Genomic DNA, 22,550 nt, shown 5'->3' with positions numbered 1-22,550 from the left:
AGTTTATCTGAACTATGCAGTCAGGAGTTATGCTTGCAACACATACTTCACTACTGATCCTCCTGTCCTAAATCTTACAACCCTTCCCTCCCACATTCCTACACGGGGAACCAGCTGCCTTACTCAGAGCCACTAGCTATCCACGCCCAACATTTCTTCCTGCCTCCACCCTCTTCCTCTACGAACCACAGCTGACAGTCCCCTGACATACTCCTATAACGACATTGTGTGTCTAGCCAGCACTATGTAGGGGGACATGTGTGTGTGTGTGTGTGTGTGTGTGTGTGTGTGTGTGTGTGTGTGTGTGGGCGCGCGTGTGTGTGTGTGTGTGTGTGTGTGTGTGGAGGGGGGGGGGGGGGGGGGTGCGAGTGTGCATGCACATGCTAACTGAAGAATAGATTGACTCCGAAGGCGAGTAAGTTTTCTTTCACTTTTGTCTCTGACTTTCAACAACTAAATGTTTCTGTTATTCTGAGTGATCTACTTTACTCCTAAAATTATAAACAAGTAGCCAAACAGGAAGAATGATTAGTAAAAACCAAGAAGAATGGCTAGCAAAGACAAGAACACATTTATTACGTGTAGCTAAGAACACACAACATGAGGCAGATGGGAAATAGGATGAAGCTGACTGCTCTTACATGCCTTTCTACACCCGCATGATGAGAATACATACCTACAAAACAGGTATACTCTGCAGCAAGGGCAATAAAACTTCTTTTCAAGGACAATCTCCACAACAACTGCTGTGAAACTGATCATCATGCTGATTATAGAGTTGCAAAATGCTGTAAAATCACATGCAAAGCATCAAAGAAGAAACACTTATACATATGAATGTTATATCTTCTCTGTGCGACAAGTGGTTATGGGTTTTGAGCTGGTCCTCTACTGATCAGCAAAGATTGCAGCTGCTTTCCAGGCTATACTAACTCGGTGGCTCTCTGGGAGCTGCAGCAGTGACGATAAAGGAAGCCCTGTGGAGGGAGACCATACAGTGTCAGTCAGCAAGTGTCTTGTGGATGATCAGCTAAAATAGCAGTGCCTGTCGTGGGTAAGGAGTGTTTTTTTACTATGCTGCAGGCAAAAGCTAGGCTCTGTGACTTTTCTCTGTTTAATGGAGTGGCAGTTGCCATTTGTGGTTGGCAGTGCAACTTGGAAAGAGCCAGCTGTGGCAGCCAACGTGTTTGTATGTAAATATGGCCCAGTGATACCGATGTTTTTTGGGTGGCTGAGTGGTGCAGCCAACGGAGCTTACTGGGCCTTCACATCAACCAGTTTCTGAGACGTGCCTGATGGAATTTAATGTTGAAAATTATTCCCTAATTTGACTGAAATTGTGGTAAATAACTGACCTTTAGGTTCCATAGATTTCGAGAACTGCAGGCACCCACTTATTTGGTAAACTTATCTAGAGATTAATCTGCTTGTTCAGTGCAATATTTCAGATTGTTCAAGTGTGACTTCCTTCCTTGGTTAAGAGTAAATTTTTTGGTGACCACCCCTTTGATCAGTCATGAGCTAAATTGTTTTGATTGGCTTCCACTCAGAGATTAGGGTAACTCAAAGACAAGCATCATTAAGCTTTAATTTTGTATACCTCTAGTCTTACGATTTACGTGAAGGAAGCTTTCTCACAATTATTCTGGTTAAACATTTTTAATTTTCCTTAAATACTGGGCTCTTCCAGCCACTGGGACATTTATACAGATGTGTTAATGGATGTGTTAGTCATTGCTGAGTTCAATCAAATTAAGTTTTTTAGCAGTGGCAATAGTTGCCAAAGTGCTGTGGTGGAAGTTGCAGTAGCTGCATGTGGTGGATGATGATGATGATGATGATGATGGTGACGATGATGATGTTTGGTTTGTGGGGCACTCAACTGTGCGGTTATCAGCACCCGTACAAATTCCCAACCTTTGCTCAGTCCAATCTCGCCATTTTCATGAATGAAGATGAAATGATGAGCACAACACAAACACCCAGTCATCTCGAGGCGGGTGAAAATCCCTGACCCCGCCGGGAATTGAACCCGGGACCCCATGCTCGAGAAGCGAGAACGCAGCCGCGAGACCAAGAGCTGCGGACAGCTGCATGTGTTAGGACAAGTGGCAGAAAACAGTGGAAGTAGATACCGTGGTGGAATGAAACATGTAAGTCGGTAACGGAAAGGTAGAACAAAGCCTTCAGGATGGTTCCAAGAAAGGAACAAATTTGCAAGAGGAGAATATGAAAAGAAGAAAGTGGTAAATATGTCATTGGCTGTGGAGAGAAGAAAGTGGATGAAAGAATGGATAAAGATAATGGAGGAAGATAGCAAGGAAGTAAAGAAGTACTATCTGGAATGGTCAAAAGTGAGACAAGCCAGTTGAGACAGGATGCAACAATGATGGCTAAAAATGAAAAAGGATCACTGAAGATAATTTGGAAGGAGTACTTTGAGCACTTGCTAAATCCAAATGGCCTTGGATGTGATAACTGGCTAAAGGAGGTAGAAGTAAACTCTTGGGCGGTGGGGAGGTGGAGGCAGGGGGGAGGGGGAGGACCTAACACGGAAAAATGGAAATGGCACTGGCCAAGATGAAAGGAGGAACAGCACCAGATGTGGACCAAATAATTTTGGAAATGATGAAGGCAGCAGGGGAGGTTGGGAAACTATTTCTGCTTCGTGTGATGAGGTTCGTGTTGAAGAAGACTCCAAAAGACTGAAGAGGGCACTAATTGCCCCTACATTCAAGAAAGGATTGTAGAAACTACAGGGGAGTCACACTTGTACCACACTGCACCAAATGCATGGAAAGATTCTGGAAAACAGAATCCAAACAAGGGGCGAGAACAATTTGAGAGAGCAGCAGCATGGCTTCAGACCTAGGACGTCAACTGTTGCTTCATGTTTACAGTGATTCAGTTCCACAAGCACCACTATGAATTTGGGGAAAACCTCGTGATGGTCTTTCCCAATACAGAAAAAGGCATTTCTTAGTGTGTGTAGCAGAACGGTCTGGGAAGCTGAAAAATGGACAAGAAGAATGGAGGAGATGTATTGCGGAAGTCTGAGCTATGTGAAATTGGAAAATGAAAGGATGGATTGGTTCCGTCAAACAAGTGGTATGAAACTGGGCAGTGCATTGTCACCTCTCTTCTTCAGTGTGGCCTTTGATGAGATACTGACTAAGGTGGCAGAAAAAACCTGAGAAAAGATGAAAGCAATGGTGTTTGCATGTGACTTTATGATCTGGGGAAACAGAGGAGGAGATTCCGGAACAGCTGGATGCTTGGAAAGAAACCGTGAGACAGTGTGGAATGAAATATAATTTAAACAAATGTGAAATCCTGGATAGAACAAGAAACAAGGAATCCAACTATCGCAATAAGGGCTGGAGGTGAAGACAGGGTGTATACGTGGACAAGGAAAAAAAATTCCCGGATATCCTGGTTAAAAATACACTTTCTCCCGGGTGGAAACATCGTTTTTCCCCGCTAATTGACAGTATATTTTCTCTCAGAACTGTATAACTTATCAATCCTTTGAATGGTTATGGTTTTACACATGGGCGTAGAATTTTCTGGCACTTTAGAAGACGAAACACCTTTTGGAAAGTTGTTTGATGTGCAGTAACATATACACTGCATATTTTCGTATTACGAATGTATAAATTTGAATTCCACCAAACACCGCATGTTACTTTCCGAAGCATTGAAATCGAGATTGTGATGCGTATTTGTAAGCCAGTCATAGCTCATGTCACATGATCTCGCCAGCCGATGACAGCGGATATTCAGAGCTTCGGACACGTGGTGTAGTCAGCCAATAACAACATCACTGTTAGGTAGCACGAATACACAAACAGGAAAAGTTAATGGTTTAAATTAATACATATAATGTTGCTACAAGAAAAACAAAGCTTTCACATATAATACTGGTCTCTAAGGCCAATACGCTGCAAGAGAAGCTAAGCTTTCAAATATAATGTTGGTCTTTTTTGCACGTATTACATTTTAAGATATATCACACAAATGTGCCAGTAAATTTTTTAATAACGACATAAAAGTGTGATCTTCTGGGCTATAAATTCTTCTAAGTGGCTCTTCATCAAAGAGCTGATTTTTAAATGACTCCCAGATTCCCAGTGAAGTAGGCATCGACCCGATATTAAGTTTTTCAATGTGATTTCGGGACGTAAATTTCCTTGGGTATCAGTACTTTGTTATCTCGTGTATGGTCCTTTGTTATGGCATAATGCCATACATGCTAGAAGATGAAAACGTACACTTGAAATGCACCAAACAGTTGAAACTAGCCAATAGTTTGAAATTAAACACTTTGTTTCAAATATATTGACTGCCTCAGCGGAAAAGATTAATAAAAGAAAATTTCTTCAGCAAACCAATAAAAATAACTTCATTGTTCTGCATGGCAATTAATGCTTGACTGTCAGAAAGGTGGAAATAAAATAAAATCTGAAACTAATAACGGATTTTAGCCTTCCTTAATTATGTGAATGTATTTTAATTCACATGATAGCTTCCAGCCAAAGAAATCAATTTTGTTTTCATTTGACATGAGTGCAGTAGACAAAGAGGAAACAGCAAAATCACTAAATGTAAACACTGTCACATGGAGACTACCCGCTTCCCTATTATAACTCAAGACTGCTCTGCGCATCAGACCCGTATCTATGATATTTACGAACCGGGGCAATAGTAGACAGTGGTGTCCCTCGAGCATTTGAAATAGGACGTCAAAAATTTAAAAACAATCGAATTTTCAAGAATACGTTCATTTTGTAGCACACATCTTTCTGAAGACTCTGATACTTAAAACATACATGTCCGAGGATTTGTAAGACATGTTATCTGATCTTAAGTGTGCCAAAGTGCAGCGCCACACCTCTTCACACAGCATTCTTCTATCGCACTTCACTGTATTTCGGTCTGTGGAATTGAAACGTGTATATTTTGTACTGGATGCCATCACACTATATTCAGGACAGCAGAAATTAAAATGTCCTATGGTGCCTCTCCTGCTTCCAGTCGGCCGGTTTGGCATCCTGCCCCTCTTTTTTAAAAAAAAAAACTCTTCAGAAAATTTGCACTCTTTATTCCCTATTAGCTAACAACTTGCTGCTTTGTGTGACATAAAATTAAGTGTAGGATACATAAAGCCAGTAAAGAGAAGAGACAAGCAAGACAGTGCACATTTCTTCAATCCTTAGCTCCTAGAAATTTTCTCTCTCTAATCTTGCTACAGCTTTACATGACGTGCTTTCCTTTCTGCGAAAGGATCTGTTACCTAATCAAAGTTCTTCACACGTTTTGCTACATGAAAAATCGGAACGTAGTTGTCTAATACTGAAAAAGCTGTAATTACAAATAGGCCCAAGACTGGTGTGGTTTCTCGACCTGATTACCTATATTTTGTCACTGTCTGTGAGATAAAATTAAATAGGCATTTATAATACTGCAGCAATTGTAACACACGCCAAATAAACGAGACTGTTTTGGCAGAAATGGTCATTTTTATAACAAGACAGAACATAATTCACAAAGTACCAATATCAAATGCCTAATAATAGGCCTAACACAAGCAAAAAGCTTTACGTTAGGAAATAGTTTTACACTTCATTCATATGTTCCAGTTTCTCAAGCATGAGATCGAAAAGTAGTAGTGCGAAATTTTTATATAAATTTGGAATACTCTTATTCTTCCATAATTTGCGTGATGTCCCCTTTTCTTCTCCTTCCTCGTTCTAACAAACTATGTTGTTATCACTAATTCTGTATCTATTCCTGCCGATGTCTAAGCTTATTCGCCGGTTAACTTCACTAACTCTGCCAGAATCACCAGTTTAGTTATCCCGCGATTATTCTCCGGTTAGGCATCGTTACGTGTTCGTACAACGCGTTTTCCGCCCTACTTCCAGAACAGACCTTAAAGATGCTGCTAGCCGGAGACTGTACAACTGGCCCTTGCTAGTATAGCAATCTGGCCAAAAATTTTCTGTCAAAATTTCATTTTCTTGGATACACAGAGAAGATAATACGGAATCTTTCTTACCTGTTATTCCTGTTTGTCGTTTATTCGCACTCTGGTAGTCTGAATCTATGGATTTTGCTGGCAATCTTAACAATGCTCACCATTCGCAAACCCTATCAACCACATAACCAAACAGTGGTTGGCTTTCTTTCGTTCAGCTATACTCCGCTCAGTTCATATTGCCCCTTTTGTCTGCAAGAAAGTTTATTTCTAGATTTGACGAGGATTCCACTGACAGAGACATCATGTACACTATGCACGCATTCACAAATCAACTTATGATTCATTCAGAAATCAACTTAGAATGTGTTCAACAATGTTCAAAAACCGACAGGAACACGTTTCAAAGTCATACGAATAATCGATAGACCAACATGCGCTGGATGCTAGATGCTTTGTGAAACAAGGTTTATATGAATTCGCCCCCCCCCCCCCCTCCCCCCACTCCTAGTCCCAGGGCTGCTGCGCAATCTGGCAGCTTGGGCGCGCCAGTAAAATTTTTGCCGGTAGCACCTAGCTGCCTTTTTTTTTTTTTTTTCTTTTTTCTTTTCTTTTCTTTTGCCAACAGCCACGTTTCTGTAGCCAGAAGCATATTTTAGAATATTCCTGAGCCTTGATTGTCAATGTATTTGTGAAGGCAGCTGAAGGGAGGCCATAAACCACATTCTGTTGTGAAATTCCATGTCATCCATTGTAATGTCTACACCAGTGTAATAAAAATTTGTTCTTAATTGTGTATGTTGTTACAGCTTTTGGATTATTTTAATTATAGTTTAAATAAATGTGTTATTTTTTTAATGACTGGATTTGTGTCCATGATCATTCCACATCCAGACTGAGTGTGTGTAGCACTGTTATTTGATGTTTACAAGTCAGGGTGCTCAGATTTCATCCAGGATCGAACCATAATTATAAATTTACATAACCTGCTTCAAAATGCATTTCTTCCAGAAACGAACATGTTTATTTAGCAGGAAAGAACAATTACAAAGAAAGTAGCTCTTCAGAATTGATTCTGGTAAGAGGAAAGTTCACTAAATACAGGAAGACTGTAGTTTCAATTCTGTGTGGCTAATCTCTAGAAACCTCTAAGAAGTACAATCCCATTTTTACATCCCCACATTCTACATTTTTCTGCTTCTTACTTACATTTTTGTTGGTCCCAACAGAAGTTCTATTCTCCCAATCCAACGTTTTCTCATGCTTTACCATCATAAATGAATCCATGTTACAACATTTCCTGCATTTTAAGTCTTCTTTTATGTTATGAGAACCTACAACATTGATTTTCATTCACATGTCTGCAAAAAGTGGATTCTATTCCAGCTCAAAGTCAACCTTGGAACAAAGCAGAAAATGCTGACTATATGCAAAGTTATTAATCATTTAACTTTGTGTTAACGTGGTAAGCATGATTTTCACTGTTGGTGGGCTGGGTTAGAGCCACCTGAATTATAAGTTTGCAGTGTTTGGAAGAGTGGGAAAGTAAGCTGAGTCACTGCCTTAATGATGATAATGATCTAATGATAGTGACTCTAGTAGCAACCTTCTGTCTGCTCACTGTGCATATCACAACAGCTTTAATTTAATTTCAGTCATTTATGCAAATAAACACCGTGTTTTGAGACAGCTTTTTCAATAATGTTCTTTCACGAATCATGATTACCTCCCATGAAATTTGCTAATCTGCACTAGGCATGCAGTCATAGACTGGTACAACCTGATGGCAGACGAACATTCCTCCTCCAGATGGTCCACAACAACAACAGTTCTGGCCTCTCTGTCACCCAGGACATCCCTGAGCCAAGTTACCCCTCTGTTGGCAACAACGTGTAGATTTCATGCCTCCTGTTGTCTGTTTACTATACTGCCAACTTCAATAGTTTAATCACTATTGTGTTAAAAGTTTTATTTACTGTGATTTTATAATGATTAGCAATGATAAGTCTCACATTAGAACATGAATACCTTTTTAATGTGGTTTCATGAAAGATTTATTTCCGTGTAAAACAAAGATGATGTAACTTACCAAACGAAAGCACTGGCATGATGATAGACACACAAACAAACACAAACATACACACAAAATTCAAGCTTTCGCAACCAACGGTTGCTTCATCAGGAAAGAGGGAAGCAGAGGGAAAGACGAAAGGATGTGGGTTTTAAGGGAGAGGGTAAGGAGTCATTCCAATCCCGGGAGTGGAAAGACTTACCTTAGGAGGGGGGGGGGGGGGGGGGGGGGAAAGGACAGGTACACAGGTATATACACACACACACACACACACACACACACACACACACACATCCATCCGCACCAGATCAATACGTCCTCCGAAAATATTTTATGTTCCTATCCACAGGCTCTGTGACACAGGGTTAACAAGAAGACCAACAGTTATGACAGGAAGGTAGTGAGTCAAATTCCTATATCCACCAAAATTCTGTAGAACTATTCAATTTCGGCCAATCAAATTTTTGTCCACACGTGCAACTGTCTCCTGCACAAAATAAATATCTGTTTCACTGAGAGTTGCTTTCAAAAAAACCTGTGTCAAAGTTTCACTAAAAAATACAAAGACTACAAAAAAGTGGGAAAGGATAGGAAAGGAGCTCAACAAAGTCTTCTTCATTAATCATCTTGACATATGTTTAAAAGATTAATAAGAAACACAAAGCACCTAACTCTGAATGGCCAGATGGAGATTTGAGCTGCAGTGCCTCACTCACTCATTCACCAAATATAAACCAATGGTATTTTATCTCCAAAGCCAAAGAGAGAGGGCTGGTTTGCAGAGCTTACTGTAGTATCTAGTTTTCAACTGAATGAATTTAATTACATCTTTCTTTCCTCCGTGACGCCAACCAATAATGTCCACTGTTACATTTCACCTACCATTGTTTGAAGTTTGAGAACAGGTGGCTTCTGAGCAAGCAATCATGCCTGTGACACTCCTACATATCTCAGTAGCACTATATGACAGCGTTTTCAAACCGTCAATACAAGCTATCTCTTGTGTAATCTGGAATTCAGTCACTATCTTCTACAAGAATACTTAAAATCATATGAATCATCTGCATCTGTCCAGATATCTCCACTTGTATACTGGATAAAGCAATGCCACATCGATGTCAAATAAACTCCAGTGACAGACACTGTGCCTTCTGTTAAAACCTTGCATTACTCACGATATTTTTAAGCACTATGCCTGTGATTCAATGTGAATACAGTAAATATAAGGACTTCTACATCTACATCTACGTTTATACTCCGCAAGCCACCCAATGGTGTGTGGGGGAGGGCACTTTATGTTCCACTGTCATTACCTCCCTTTCCTGTTCCAGTCGCGTATGGTTCGCGGGAAGAATGACTGCCGGAAAGCCTCCGTGCGCGCTCGAATCTCTCTAATTTTACATTCGTCATCTCCTCGGGAGGTATAAGTAGGGGGAAGCAATGCATTCGATACCTCATCCAGAAACGCACCCTCTCGAAACCTGGACAGCAAGTTACACCGCGATGCAGAGCGCCTCTCTTGCAGAGTCTGCCACTTGAGTTTGCTAAACATCTCCGTAACGCTATCACGCTTACCAAATAACCCTGTGACGAAACACGCCTCTGTCAACTCAATCTGGTACGGATCCCACACTGATGAGTAATACTCAAGTATAGGTCAAACAAGTGTTTTGTAAGCCACCTCCTTTGTTGATGGACTACATTTTCTAAGGACCCTCCCAATGAATCTCAACCTGGTACCCGCCTTACCAACAATTAATTTTATATGATCATTCCACTTCAAATCGTTCCGCACGCATATTCCCAGATATTTTACAGAAGTAACTGCTACCAGTGTCTGTTCCGCTATCATATAATCATACAATAAAGGATCCTTCTTTCTATGTATTCGCAATACATTGCATTTGTCAATTTAAGGGTCAGTTGGCACTCCCTGCACCAAGTGCCTATCCGCTGCAGATCTTCCCGCATTTCGCTGCAATTTTCTAATGCTACAACTTCTCTGTATACTACAGCATCCTCGGCGAAAAGCCACATAGAACTTCCGATACTATCTACTAGGTCATTTATATATATTGTGAAAAGCAATGGTCCCATAACACTCCCCTGTGGCACGCCAGATGTTACTTTAATGTCTGTAGACGTCTCTCCATTGAGAACAACATGCTGTGTTCTGTTTGCTAAAAACTCTTCAATCCAGCCACACAGCTGGTCTGATATTCGGTGGGCTCTTACTTTGTTTATCAGGCGACAGTGCGGAACTGTATCGAACGCCTTCCGGAAGTCAAGGAAAATAGCATCTACCTGGGAGCCTGTATCTAACCACTTCTAGTGGTTGTAGGGGGACTTGTTAGCAGATTAAGATTTCATAAGGAACCTATGTCTGGAAACATACAATTTGGCTATCAAATAAGCTTGAAGGTAGTATCACTCTCACATCTCCGATTTCACACTATGCACATAAGCTGAGATGAACAAGTGGTCATCGGTTGCTATTGTAATTACATCATCACACACCATTTTTGCCACACTACAACAATGGCTGCTAGAGGTGGTATGTGCTTTATGCCAGCCAGTCAAGAAATAGTTACGGCACAAAGGAACTGCAGACACTGCCATGGCACAAAGGAACTGCTGACGGTGGCTGCGAGTGGGCGCTGAACTAAATCTATGACGAATGTCGAAAATTTGTCCCAGGCAGGAATTCGAGCCTGAATCTCCTGCTTACTAGGCAGATTCGCAGACTACTGCATCATCCGGACACAGCAGCAATCGCAACTGCATGGAGTACTTAAGTACGCCTCCCATCAGACCCAAATTCTCAATCCATCCACACACAATCAATATAGCACCCCTTGTCCACTATCCTCATTACTCGTGACATTTCGCTGAGTCCCGTGAGAGTTTGAGCCTGGTGAGATCTCACCCCCACCTTATATATAAGTGGTGTCTGTCCTTATGGACATGTCCAAACGAGCAGACACCACATATCTTTAGACATTTAGTTTAAAAAATTTGTTTCAAACATCTCAGCAAAGTTTGCAAGTTTTCCCCCAGTGTAACTTCTGCCATGCCTACACAACCCAAGCTGGCTGCCTCTCAGAGCGAAGTCAGTCCTGTCCTGTTAAAACTGCCAACAAGTGGCACCTACAGCTCACTGCTGAATTTTCTGGCAAATAGTGTGCATGGAAGGCAGGTCACATGTGCTCACTGGAGGGTTTTGGAGAGCAGAACACAGCAGCTTCACTATAGTGAAATCTTGACTTCAGCCAAAGTAGACATCTCTTGAGCTTTCCATACTTCAGAGCAAATGGCCTAGTGCTGTCCGTCTCTGTCGCTGTTCACTATGACTGGCCACCACCCATATTGATGTAAACCACCACCTCCCCTCAATTTCCTACTCCTTGACTGATGGCCACCCTGCAACTTCTCCTCCCAAGCGTGAGCCCTCATCTATCCCATTACTGAGAATCTACATCCCAAGGTCAATGAATTTGTCTCTTACTTCAAACAGCCAACCCTTCCACCCCCACCCCCTGTGCCATCCTTGACAGAGGTCACCTCCACTTTCTGGAGGAGGGCCTATATAGGTACATCTGCATCTACGAGAGTTGACTGTGGTGCTCCATATATGTGCTCCACTCTCAGTTTTCAAAAGGATTTCAAATCCGACAAAAAGTACTCGAAACTTTGTCCATTCCATGGGCTCCTACAAAAGCGCACAGGTCAGAACTCATTGCCTCTGCTGTGTGCATACTGTGAAACACAAGATTTGAAAGGGATTCAGTCTTCAACTTCTTTTACATCCGAACAGCACATTTCAGGACATGGATTGCTTATCAAAAGTTAACCTAATAATTCCCCCTACAACTCCTAGAAGCCTCTCATAGGGATTGTGAAAGAATAAGCAGCTTCCCATCACTTCAATTATTCATATTGTTTTACTCTCTCTTTGTTACACATTACAATACTGTCGTTATTACATCTCACCACTCTCCACAACTGTGGTTCATATTTTTGAAGATAGATTTTCTATGTACGCAAAAGCACAAGTTAACAAAGCCCAAGTATTAACATGGCTAGGGTAAAGGTATCACTTACCGCTACCCTTTGGTGGGCCAGAACCAACATACTCGGAAAGTGTCTCTCCAGCACCAATATTTGAGCCTGGAATGTTGACCACAAGCCAATGATGCCACTCACGATTTTTTGGGTCCTTTCGGCTTGGAGCATCTGGGTCTGAAACAGTTTGACATCAAAAAAGATCATAGTTATTCTGTCATGAACAATAGGAGACTACAACACAAATACATTTTGAAATATTTACGCCAGAGGTCTGAGAAATGGTGGCATACCTGTCATACAAAGAGTGTAAAAAGCTCCTTCCTCTGCTTGCCAGGTAACAGTTGGCATATCCTTAACTTGAGTTGGTGTCAGTTCATTTCCCAGGTTAACTTTGTGTGAACCATAAGCCACCTACAAAGAAAAAGATGCTAATCAGTCCTGAAAGATCTTCTTGACCACATCAGAATAGAAAGCTTCAAATAAAAACTAAAAAGGTACAAGACATGTGAAAGTATTAGTCAATAAAATAATCAAAACTTAATACAAATACACAAAATTTCAATGACATGGTCCATATTAGGCAATATCTGGAAACTTACAAAAATGTCAAAATAGTGGCCACACCAAAAGAAGGCAAAGATATACCGCCACCTAAAGAATTATTGACCAATAAATCAACTGGTAGTCGTCTAAAAACTACTTGGTAATCTATATTTGTAGAGACTACTGTGCACACACAACCGGATATATTCTCCACTAGAAATCTGTCGTGTCGGTGTGGGCATTCCACAACTTCTCAAGGTGTGGGGCCGGTGGAGAAGGTTAGGAACACACATGCACACTGGAAATTTTTCCGCTACATCATCCTGGGTATATCTCAAGTTTTTGACTCCTCTTCAAACTTTTGGATTGCAGTGTATCAGTATCACACATTCCCCACACGTACGAGGTGCTATCCAAAATTTTCAGGACTGGTGCTGCCATCTGTTGAAAACCTTACCTTTGGGCTAATGGTCACAATCGCCCCCGAAGTAGTTCCCATCCGCACATACGCACCGGTCCCAGCACTTCTGCCACCGCTGAAATGTTTTCTGAAAGTCCTGTTCTATGAGGGTGTTTATGATCACCAGCGATGCTTCTTGAATCCCCTCTAGAGTGACAAACCGGCGGCCTTTCAACTTGAGTTTCAGTTTTGGGAATAGAGTGAAGTCACAAGGTGCCAAATCTGGCGAGTACGATGGGTGGGGTCAACTGCCATGTCGTTTTTTGCCAAAAAGATCCTGATGAGCAAGGACGTGTGACAGGGCGCATTGTCGTGATGCAGCAGCCAGTTCCCTTGACGCCAAAGTTCGGGCCATCATCGCCGCACATTTTCACAGACCCATCACAAAATGTCACAGTAGTACACGGAATTCATTGTTTGGTTGGGTGGGATGAATTCTTTGTGCACTATTCCCTCGGTATCAAAGAAAACAATGATCATGTTCTTCACTTTGCTCTTCACCTGTCTCACTTTCTTGGGTCTTGGAGAGCCTGGGCTCTTCCACTGGGATGATTGTTGCTTTGTCTCTGGGTCATAACCGTAAATTCAGCTCTCGTCACTGGTGATAACCCGTGACAAGAAGGATGGATCATCAGATGGGGTCTGACAAAGGTCTGTGCACACTTAAATATGCTGTGCCCTCTGATCAGCAGTCAAGATCCTCGGTACAAATTTTGCGGCGATACAATGCATGCCCAATCCATCAGTCAACATTCGTTTACTTGTCCCATAACCAATAAACACTTGATCCGCAAGGTCATGAATGGTTCAACATCGATCCGCACGAACCAACCGCTGAAGTTTGGTGACAATGTCTGGTGTTGTGCAGCTAACACACCTTCCAGTGTGAGCATCATCTTCAACATCTGCACAGCCAGCCCAGAACCCAACATGCCACTCACACATACATGTATGGCTCATGCTCTGTCCCCCAAACACTTGTTGTATCATTGCAAGGGTCTCTGTAGCACTTTTCCTGAGATTCGCACAGAATTTGATACATATGCACTGTTCTGTTCGCGGATCCATCGTAAAATCGCCACACACAAAACACAAGAGTATTACGGAAATCGCTGTAGACATGCAACACGTCCTCCCAGCTGAATGCCACTCCGCACACTGACTCGTCAGATATGAAGCTCTCACCACCTAGCAGTGCAAAGATCTACTACTAATACTACTACTACTTTCCAGATGGCAGCATCAGTCCCAAAAATTTTAGATTCCACCTCATATATCCAAGCACAGGACCCCTTCATGTTGCAACATCAATGCTAGTGCAATTAGACCAACTCTTTTCAGCCAATTCAGGTAAAAGTCAAGGTATTATATGTGGAACACACCATCCGACCTAAAAACTGTCACAGTTTATGAAAACCCAAGACAATGGAGTAGTAGTACATGTATCTTGCAGACATGCTGTACATTTAGTTAACATGGTGTCAGCATGGGGCATGTACTGATTGCCTCAGTTTCTGATAATTTTAAAATTGGGGCGGCCACAGCTAAAGTAGCTATGTATATGACTGATTGACCAATTCATACATTATAACAGGTACTTATTTACAGTTGTTGAAACTATTAAAATATGTTGTTGTTGTGGTCTTCAGTCCAGAGACTGGTTTGATGCAGCTCTCCATGCTACTCTATCCTGTGCAAGCCTCTTCATCTGTGAATAACTACTGCAACATACATCCTTCTGAATCTGCTTACTGTATTCACCTCTCAGTCTCCCTTTACAATTTTTACCAACCACACTTCCATCCAGTAGTAAATTGGTGATCCCTTGATGCCTCAGAATATGCTCTACCAACCGATCCCTTCTTCTAGTCAAGTTGTGCCACAACCTCCTCTTCTCCCCAATCCTATTCAATACTTCCTCATTAGTTATGTGATATACCCATCTAATCTTCAGCATTCTTCTGTAGCACCACATTTCAAAAGCTTCTATTCCCTTTTCGACTAAACTATTTATCGTCCATGTTTCACTTCCATACATGGCTACATTCCATACAAATACTTTCAGAAACAACTTCCTGACACTTAAATCTATACTCGATGTTAACAAATTTCTCTTCTTCAGAAACGCTTTCCTTGCCATTGCCAGTCTACATTTTATATCCTCTCTACTTCGACCATCATCAGTTATTTTGATCCCCAAATAGCAAAACTCCTTTACTACTTTAAGCGTCTCATTTCCTAATCTAATTGCCGCAGCAACACCCAATTTAATTTGACTACATTCCATTATCCTCGTTTTGCTTTTGTTGGTGTTCATCTTATATCCTCCTTTCAAGACACTGTCCAGCTGCTCTTCCAGGTCCTTTGCTGTCTCTGACAGAATTACAATGTCATAGGTGAACCTCAAAGTTTTTATTTCTTCTCCGTGGATTTTAATTCCTAGTCCGAATTTTTCTTTTGTTTCCTTTACTGCTTGCTCAATATACAGATTGAATAATATCAGGGATAGGCTACAGCCCTGTCCCACTCCCTTCCGAACCACTGCGTCCCTAACATGCCCCTCGACTCTGATGACTGCCATCTGGTTTCCATACAAATCGTAAATAGCCTTTTGCTCCCTGTATTTTACCCCAGCCACCTTCAGAATTTGAGAGTCAACATTGTCAAAAGCTTCCTCTACATCTACAGATGCTGGAAACATAGGTTTGCCTTTCCTTAATCTATTTTTAAGATAAGTCGTAGGGTCAGTATTGCCTCATGTGTTCCAACATTTCTACGGACTCTAAAACTGATCTTCCCCGAGGTAGGCTTCTACCAGTTTTTACATTTGTCTGTAAAGAATTCGTATTAGTATTTTGCAGCCGTGGCTTATTAAACTGATAGTTCAGTCATTTTCACATCTGTCAACCCCTTGCTTTCTTTGGGATTGGAATTACTATATTCTTCTTGAAGTGTGAGGGCATTTTGCCTGTCTCGTACACCTTTCTCACTAGATGGTAGAGTTTTGTTAGGCCTGGTTCTCCCAAAGCTGTCAGTAGTTCTAATGGAATGTTGTCTACTCCCAGGGCCTTGTTTCGACTCAGGTCTTTCAGTGCTCCGTCAAACTCTTCACGCAGTATCATATTGCCTATTTCATCTTTATCTACATTCTCTTCCATTCCTACAATATTGTCCTCAATAACATTGGCCTTGTATAGACCCTCTATATACTCCTTGCACTTTTCTGCTTTCCCTTCTTTGCTTAGAACTGGGTTTCCATCTGAGCTCTTCATATTCATACAAGTGGTTCTCTTTCCTCCAAAGGTCTCTAATTTTCCTAGAGGCAGTATCTATCTTACCCCTAGTGATACGCGCCTCTACATCCTTACATTTGTCCTCTAGCCTCCCTGTTTAGCCATTTTGCACCTCCTGTCAACCTCATTTTTGACACGTTTGTATTGCTTTTTGCCTGCTTCATTTACTGCATTTTTGCATTTTCTCCTTTCATCAATTAAATTCAATGTTTCTTCTGTTACCCTAGGATTTCTACTAGCCCTTGTCTTTTTACCTACTTGATCCTCTGCTGCCTTCAATACTTCATCCCTCAAAGCTACCCATTCTTCTTCTACTGTATTTCTTTCCCCCATTCCTGTCAATTGTTCCCTTATTCTCTCCCTGAAACTCTGTACAACCTCTGGTTTAGTCAGTTTATCCAGGTACCATCTCCTCAAATTCCCACCATTTAGCAGTTTCTTCAGTTTTAATCTACAGTTCATAGCCAATAGATTGTGGTCAGAGTCCACATCTGCCCTTGGAAATGTCTTACAATTTAAACCCTGGTTCCTAAGTCTCTGTCTTACCACTATATAATCTATCTGAGACCTTCCAGTATCTCCAGGCTTCTTCCATGTATACAACCTTCTTACATGATTCTTGAACCAAGTGTTAGCTATGATTAAGTTATGCTCTGTGCAAAATTCTATCAGGCGGCTTTCTCTTTCATTCCTTACTCCCAGTCCATATTCACCTACTACGTTTTCTTCTCTATCTTTTCCTACTGTCGAATTCCAGTCACGCATGACCATTGAATTTTTGTCTCCCTTCACTATCTGAATACTTTCTTTTATCTCATCATACATTTCATCAATCTCTTCGTCACCTGTGGAGCTAGTTGGCATACAAACTTGTACTACTGTGGTAGGCATGAGCTTCGTATCTATCTTGGCCACAAAAATGTGTTCACTATGCTGTTTGTAGTAGCTTACCCACATTCCTATTTTCTTATTCATTTTTAAACCTACTCCTGCATTACCCCTATTTGATTTTGTATTTATAACCCTGTATTCACCTGACCAGAAGTCTTGTTCCTCCTGCCCTGAACTTCACTAATTCCCACTATATCTAGCTTTAACCTATCCATTTCCTTTTTTAAATTTTCTAACCTACCTGCCCGATTAAGGGATCTGTCATTCCACACTCTGATCCATAGAACGCCAGTTTTCTTTCTCCTGATAACAACGTCCTCCTGAGTAGTCACCACCCGGAGATCCGAATGGGGGACTTTTTTAGCTCCGGAATATTTTACCCAAGAGGATGCCGTAATCATTTAACCATACAGTATATTAAAATATAAAAAATATAAAAACTGAGTGAAAAGTGCAACAATCCACTGTAGCTCTTTTTATTTAGGTCTACTTAAATAAATACACTACAATAGATAATTGGACTTTTCATTTAGGTCTATATTTTAATAGTTGTAACACTTGTTACACAGTGTGAATTGCTCTACTGCTGAAAATAACTTCAACACCTGACATTAGTAACATGCCTACATAAAAGTCTCTATACAAGATACTGTGTAGCTAGTATGTTTTGCAGCTCAAGTGTGTCATTAGTGTGGGGGGTTGTGGTGGTTAGGGTAGTAGGATCAGGATGGAGCAAGCATCTACTAAGTGGTGTTAATGGCCAGAGGTAGTCAAAGTCCACAGTGCAGGAGAAGGAGGTGGTAACCCCTATCATCACATGAACAACTGAAGTAAGGTGACCACTAGTGCACAGTAACAAGGAGGGAGAGGGAATATTCATCTGCATCATACATCATGGAGAGAGTACTTTTTGGGAGTAGCTGTCATATGGACAGGGTAAAGTTGATATTACTTATTTCTGACTTCCTGGCATATGAAATGATCAAAGACCATGAGTTCTTAGACCTTATGTTGACTTGCCATGATGTGGCAGTTTGTGATCTGGTGAAGGATAATGGGATGGTGAAGGTAGAGGGAGGGAGGAGTGACACTTCTCAAAATTGTAACAAGGTGGATCCTCATGCAGTGATCATCTGCAATCTCTACAGATAGCTTCATTTGTTGTGCAACTAGATGATGTATGGCCAAATTTCACACGTTTTAACCACCTTTTCAGGAGCTGCACATAGGTTCTACATCACTCCAATAAATCACAACAGTAACCTTTCTGGTAAAGAGTCACCCCGAAAACCCAAGCTAATTGCTCCTGAGTCTATTTTGTCATCTTCAGGCACTTACTGGACCGAACACACAAAATGGACACCCAATCTTTCCACATTTGTTCATAAACTGTCATCAATTTTAAGTATTGTATTAAGTCCCTGTGGAAGAAAACATTTAGGTCCTTGATGAGGAGGAGGAGGAGGAGGAAGGGAGGGGGGGGGGGAGGAATAGGCATAAGGGATGCTGCCAAGTTGATCACACTGACAATGCTCATGACTTAGCATGAAAAGACATTTATATCAATACAGAATCATTCTGTATTTTGTTCACTGAAATGACTTAGCCATTCTTGTCTTAAATTTACTCCACCACAAATAATGGCTTGGTACTTGGGGATGATTCACAGCCAGTCCTCTCACAGATCAGGAGCTGAGGAACAAATATCTTTCTTTGTTTAACATGTTGGCTTCCATTGTAGCTAAGAGGAAAATTTATTTTGTTATATCCTTTCTCTGTAAATAAGTTGATGCACCTGGAGACTGCTGCATTAATATTGCCGCCAGTACTGAGTCTCTTCAATCTGACTGTTCTGCCAGGGTACTATCCACTATGACCAAAAGGGTCATCACCCCACCAATGTAATAGCAACCAGAGATGGATTTATTGGTTGGACAACATAGTGCAGAGACCTCTTGTCCCAAATAAGGTACACCACACCTGTCCAATCTTGGGGAGGGGTAAAAATTAGCCCCTGAATAGTCTGGGGGGCTAACACCATGCAGGTACCTGATAATGCCACCCATGGAGTTGTTACCATTTTGCGTAGTGGGTGAACTACTGTAATAAAAAATTTTAAAGATATTGTGCAGTTCAAACCCAGTACCTGTAGTCATTCATAAATGAACCATCACATAATTTTAATGGTTACAGAAACAAGATAGTCTTCACTGCTATTATAACTCATGTCACAATGGCAGGTGGCTCAAGCAAACATAGAGACCACAGGAAAAATGCTAGGGGATATGGTTTGCTTACTCATGGTTGCATAGGACTTCCATGTTGGTAAGTGTTACAAAATGCCACAGAGAAATATAAATAAAAGTGCATCAACAATCACGTTTGTTCACTCCATAAACCTTTAGGAGAGCAGTTATCACCATCCAGCATAACTCATGGCAACAGGTTGGTAACACCTGGAAATTCAGTCACTTTACAACATACACACATTTTTTTATACTCTTACTCCTATGGAACATTTCTACAGCAAATCCATATACTCACCATTTTGTCCAAAACAATGTACCAGTAAGTAGGAGTAACTTACCTCCAAGACCTGAGTAGGGGCCTTATCAATAACGTCAGGCGCAACTTGGTGCTTATCCATGCTTTTTAGCTTACAGCCCAGGCTGAAGAACCTGCTGTTATCCTGAAACCAATCAGCAAATAGAAACCATAAAGAGAACTGCACAATAAAAGTCTATCAATCATAAGAAAGTGGTGTACAGAGTGGAGTAGTAAGCAGGGAAATTCAGGTTCAATGCCCCATCATCAACAAAATCAGACTGGAAAAGCAACATGCACGAATTATGGTGTAACATACTCAAAGGAACTATACTAGCTAAGATGGGAATGGTGAAAAAGGATACTCAGACTAACAATGAGATGGAAAGAGAGAGGCAAGAGAAATGTGTGAAGAACTAGGGAAGGTGGGGTGGGGGGGTTGTGGCAGGAAGATAGGTAGATACATGAAAAGAGAAAATGTAAAGGAATTGGGGCACAAGAAATGGGGGGGGGGGGGGCAGAATCAAGGCACAGGTGGTGTGGATGGATGGCTTGGATTGACTGGGTTAGAGGTGCTGCAAAATGGTATGAAGACAAGCTAAAATGATTGTAGGTGACATGTTGGAGGGAAGAACAAGATTTTATGATTAGGTGAGTACAGAACTGTCAACACAAAATCAAAATACAGATACTGCAGAAAAGGTCCAATAACGAATAAGAAAATGGTTATTATGGTGAACTATGAGGAACAGAATGCTAAACATAACATCAGAACTGAGATAGATATAATGTTAAGACCCACCATAGTGGCACATGCTTCCATCTCCACTAGCTCTCTCGATCAGAAGATTTTGAAAAGAATGTTTGATGAGACAAAACAATTAATTCAAATATGTTCAGTGAAAGAAAAATTTAATTGTAATAATGATGGAAAATGGAACTAAACTGCAGGAAAAGAAAGACTAGCAAAAATAAATAGAAGGAAAATGTGTACTAGATGGGGGAGGGGGAGGGGGAGTGGGAGGGTGGGAGTGAGACAGATGCCTGGAAACCAAATTATAAACTCCAAAAGAAGCATAATTTATTTATTATGGATTGCTGATTAAAATGGAAGACATCACAGAAAGACAGGAAATTAAGTAGCATAATTATGTCTTGGAGAAGTTGAAACAACAAAAAGATGTTGAGAGTTCTATTAAAGGAAGGATTAAGCAACTAAAAACTAACAGGTGCAAGGAATGCATAGCTCTAAGCGAAATAACTGATGATGGTCAAATTAGAGAGGATATAAAATGTAGACTGGCAATGGCAAGAAAAGCATTTGTGAAGAAGAGAAATTTGTTAATACCTAGTATATATGTAAGTGTCAGGAAGTCATTTCTGAAAGTATTTGTATGGAATGTAGCCATGTATGGAAGTGAAACACGGACGATAAACAGTTTGGACAAGAAGAGAATAGAAGCTTTCAAAATGTGGTGCTACAGACGAATTCTGAAGATTAGATGGGTAGGTCATGTAACTAATGAGGGGGTACTGAACAGAATTGGAGTGAAGAGGAATTTGTGGTACAACTTGACTAGAAGAAGGGATCAGCTGGTAGGCCACATTCTGAGGCATCAAGGGATCACTAATCTAATATTGGAGGGAAGCTTGGAGGGTAAAAATCGTAGAGGGAGACCGAGAGATTAGTACACTAAGCAGATTCAGAAGGATGTAGGTTGCAGCTTGCACAGGATAGAGTGGCAAGGAGAGCTGCATCAAACGAGTCTCTGGACTGAAGAGCACAACAACAACAACAACAAAAGAAAATAAGCTCACCGACAAAATATTAGTCACTCCATTACACAAGCACATTGGTCAGTTTTAGAGTGCTGTAGAAGGTGCAGAATTGGTAGAACATTGTCATGTGACACTCCATCACTTACATAAGTCTTGGCAATGAATTAATGTGTATTGCCAGTTGGTAAGCTTGTGGGGATTCAGTGCAGTAAGATGGATCGACAGGGAGGCTTAAAAGAATGGCAGCAATGAACGATTGTGCTGGAATGTGGTCATGATCGCACCATGAAGTCATCCAATTTGTTTGTGTATCAACACAGACTGTAAAATGAGTCTAAAATGAATAGTATTAAAGTCACAGCCATGTATCATGTCGCAAGAACACTGATGATAAAAAAGTCCTAAATAACAGAATACAGACGAGTGTCACACCTAGCAATTAAAACTGGTTTCAAATCAGATAAGTTGCTGTTGTCAGTGAATTCAAACCTACTTCAACCCGTTTCTGGTTGAAATTTGTACAGAAAATGCTTGCAATGAACATTCACAGTTGGAGGCCTTGCAGGAGATGCCATTGCTAACAGTGGCATAAAGCACCACGTCTTCAATGCGACACGCAGCGCATCAAGTGGATAGTAGAGAACTGAAGGCTGCAGTCCAAGTCATGATTTTGTTTCTTTTCAAATTATACAAAGAATAGAATTTTTATACCATTATTTGGGTCCATTCATGAAGTTACTATGAACATGGACCAGGTTGTTTGGGTAAAAGTGACATATTGGACACCCCTGCATTTTTCAATGTGTCAAGGCAGTAAGCGTTAGGCTCCACTACCAGTCAATTTGCTACCACAACTGGATTTTATGCTTTCCCATTCACTGGCTTCACCAAATCACAACCTACTTGTCATCCTCCTACTTAACCTCG

At 41.0% G+C, this 22,550-nt stretch overlaps 1 protein-coding gene across 3 annotated transcripts in view; it reads right to left on the bottom strand.

Moving 5' to 3' along the window:
• Positions 1-22,550, bottom strand: part of LOC124612886 (protein D3-like) — a 71,491-nt gene that overhangs the window by 31,415 nt on the left and 17,526 nt on the right. For all 3 annotated transcript variants that reach the window (XM_047141335.1, XM_047141336.1, XM_047141337.1), the window contains exons 2-4: positions 19,888-19,989; positions 12,404-12,524; positions 12,150-12,287 (exon numbers count right to left, since the gene is read on the bottom strand). In XM_047141335.1, the coding sequence (XP_046997291.1) occupies positions 12,150-12,287; positions 12,404-12,524; positions 19,888-19,989 (361 nt within the window). The remainder of the gene's footprint in view (positions 1-12,149; positions 12,288-12,403; positions 12,525-19,887; positions 19,990-22,550) is intronic.

The sequence above is a fragment of the Schistocerca americana genome, chromosome 4 (genome assembly GCF_021461395.2).
Source record: "Schistocerca americana isolate TAMUIC-IGC-003095 chromosome 4, iqSchAmer2.1, whole genome shotgun sequence".
NCBI lineage: Eukaryota > Metazoa > Arthropoda > Insecta > Orthoptera > Acrididae > Schistocerca > Schistocerca americana.
The sequence above is the reverse complement of the archived record's forward strand: the minus strand, read 5'-3'. Positions and strand labels throughout refer to the sequence as shown.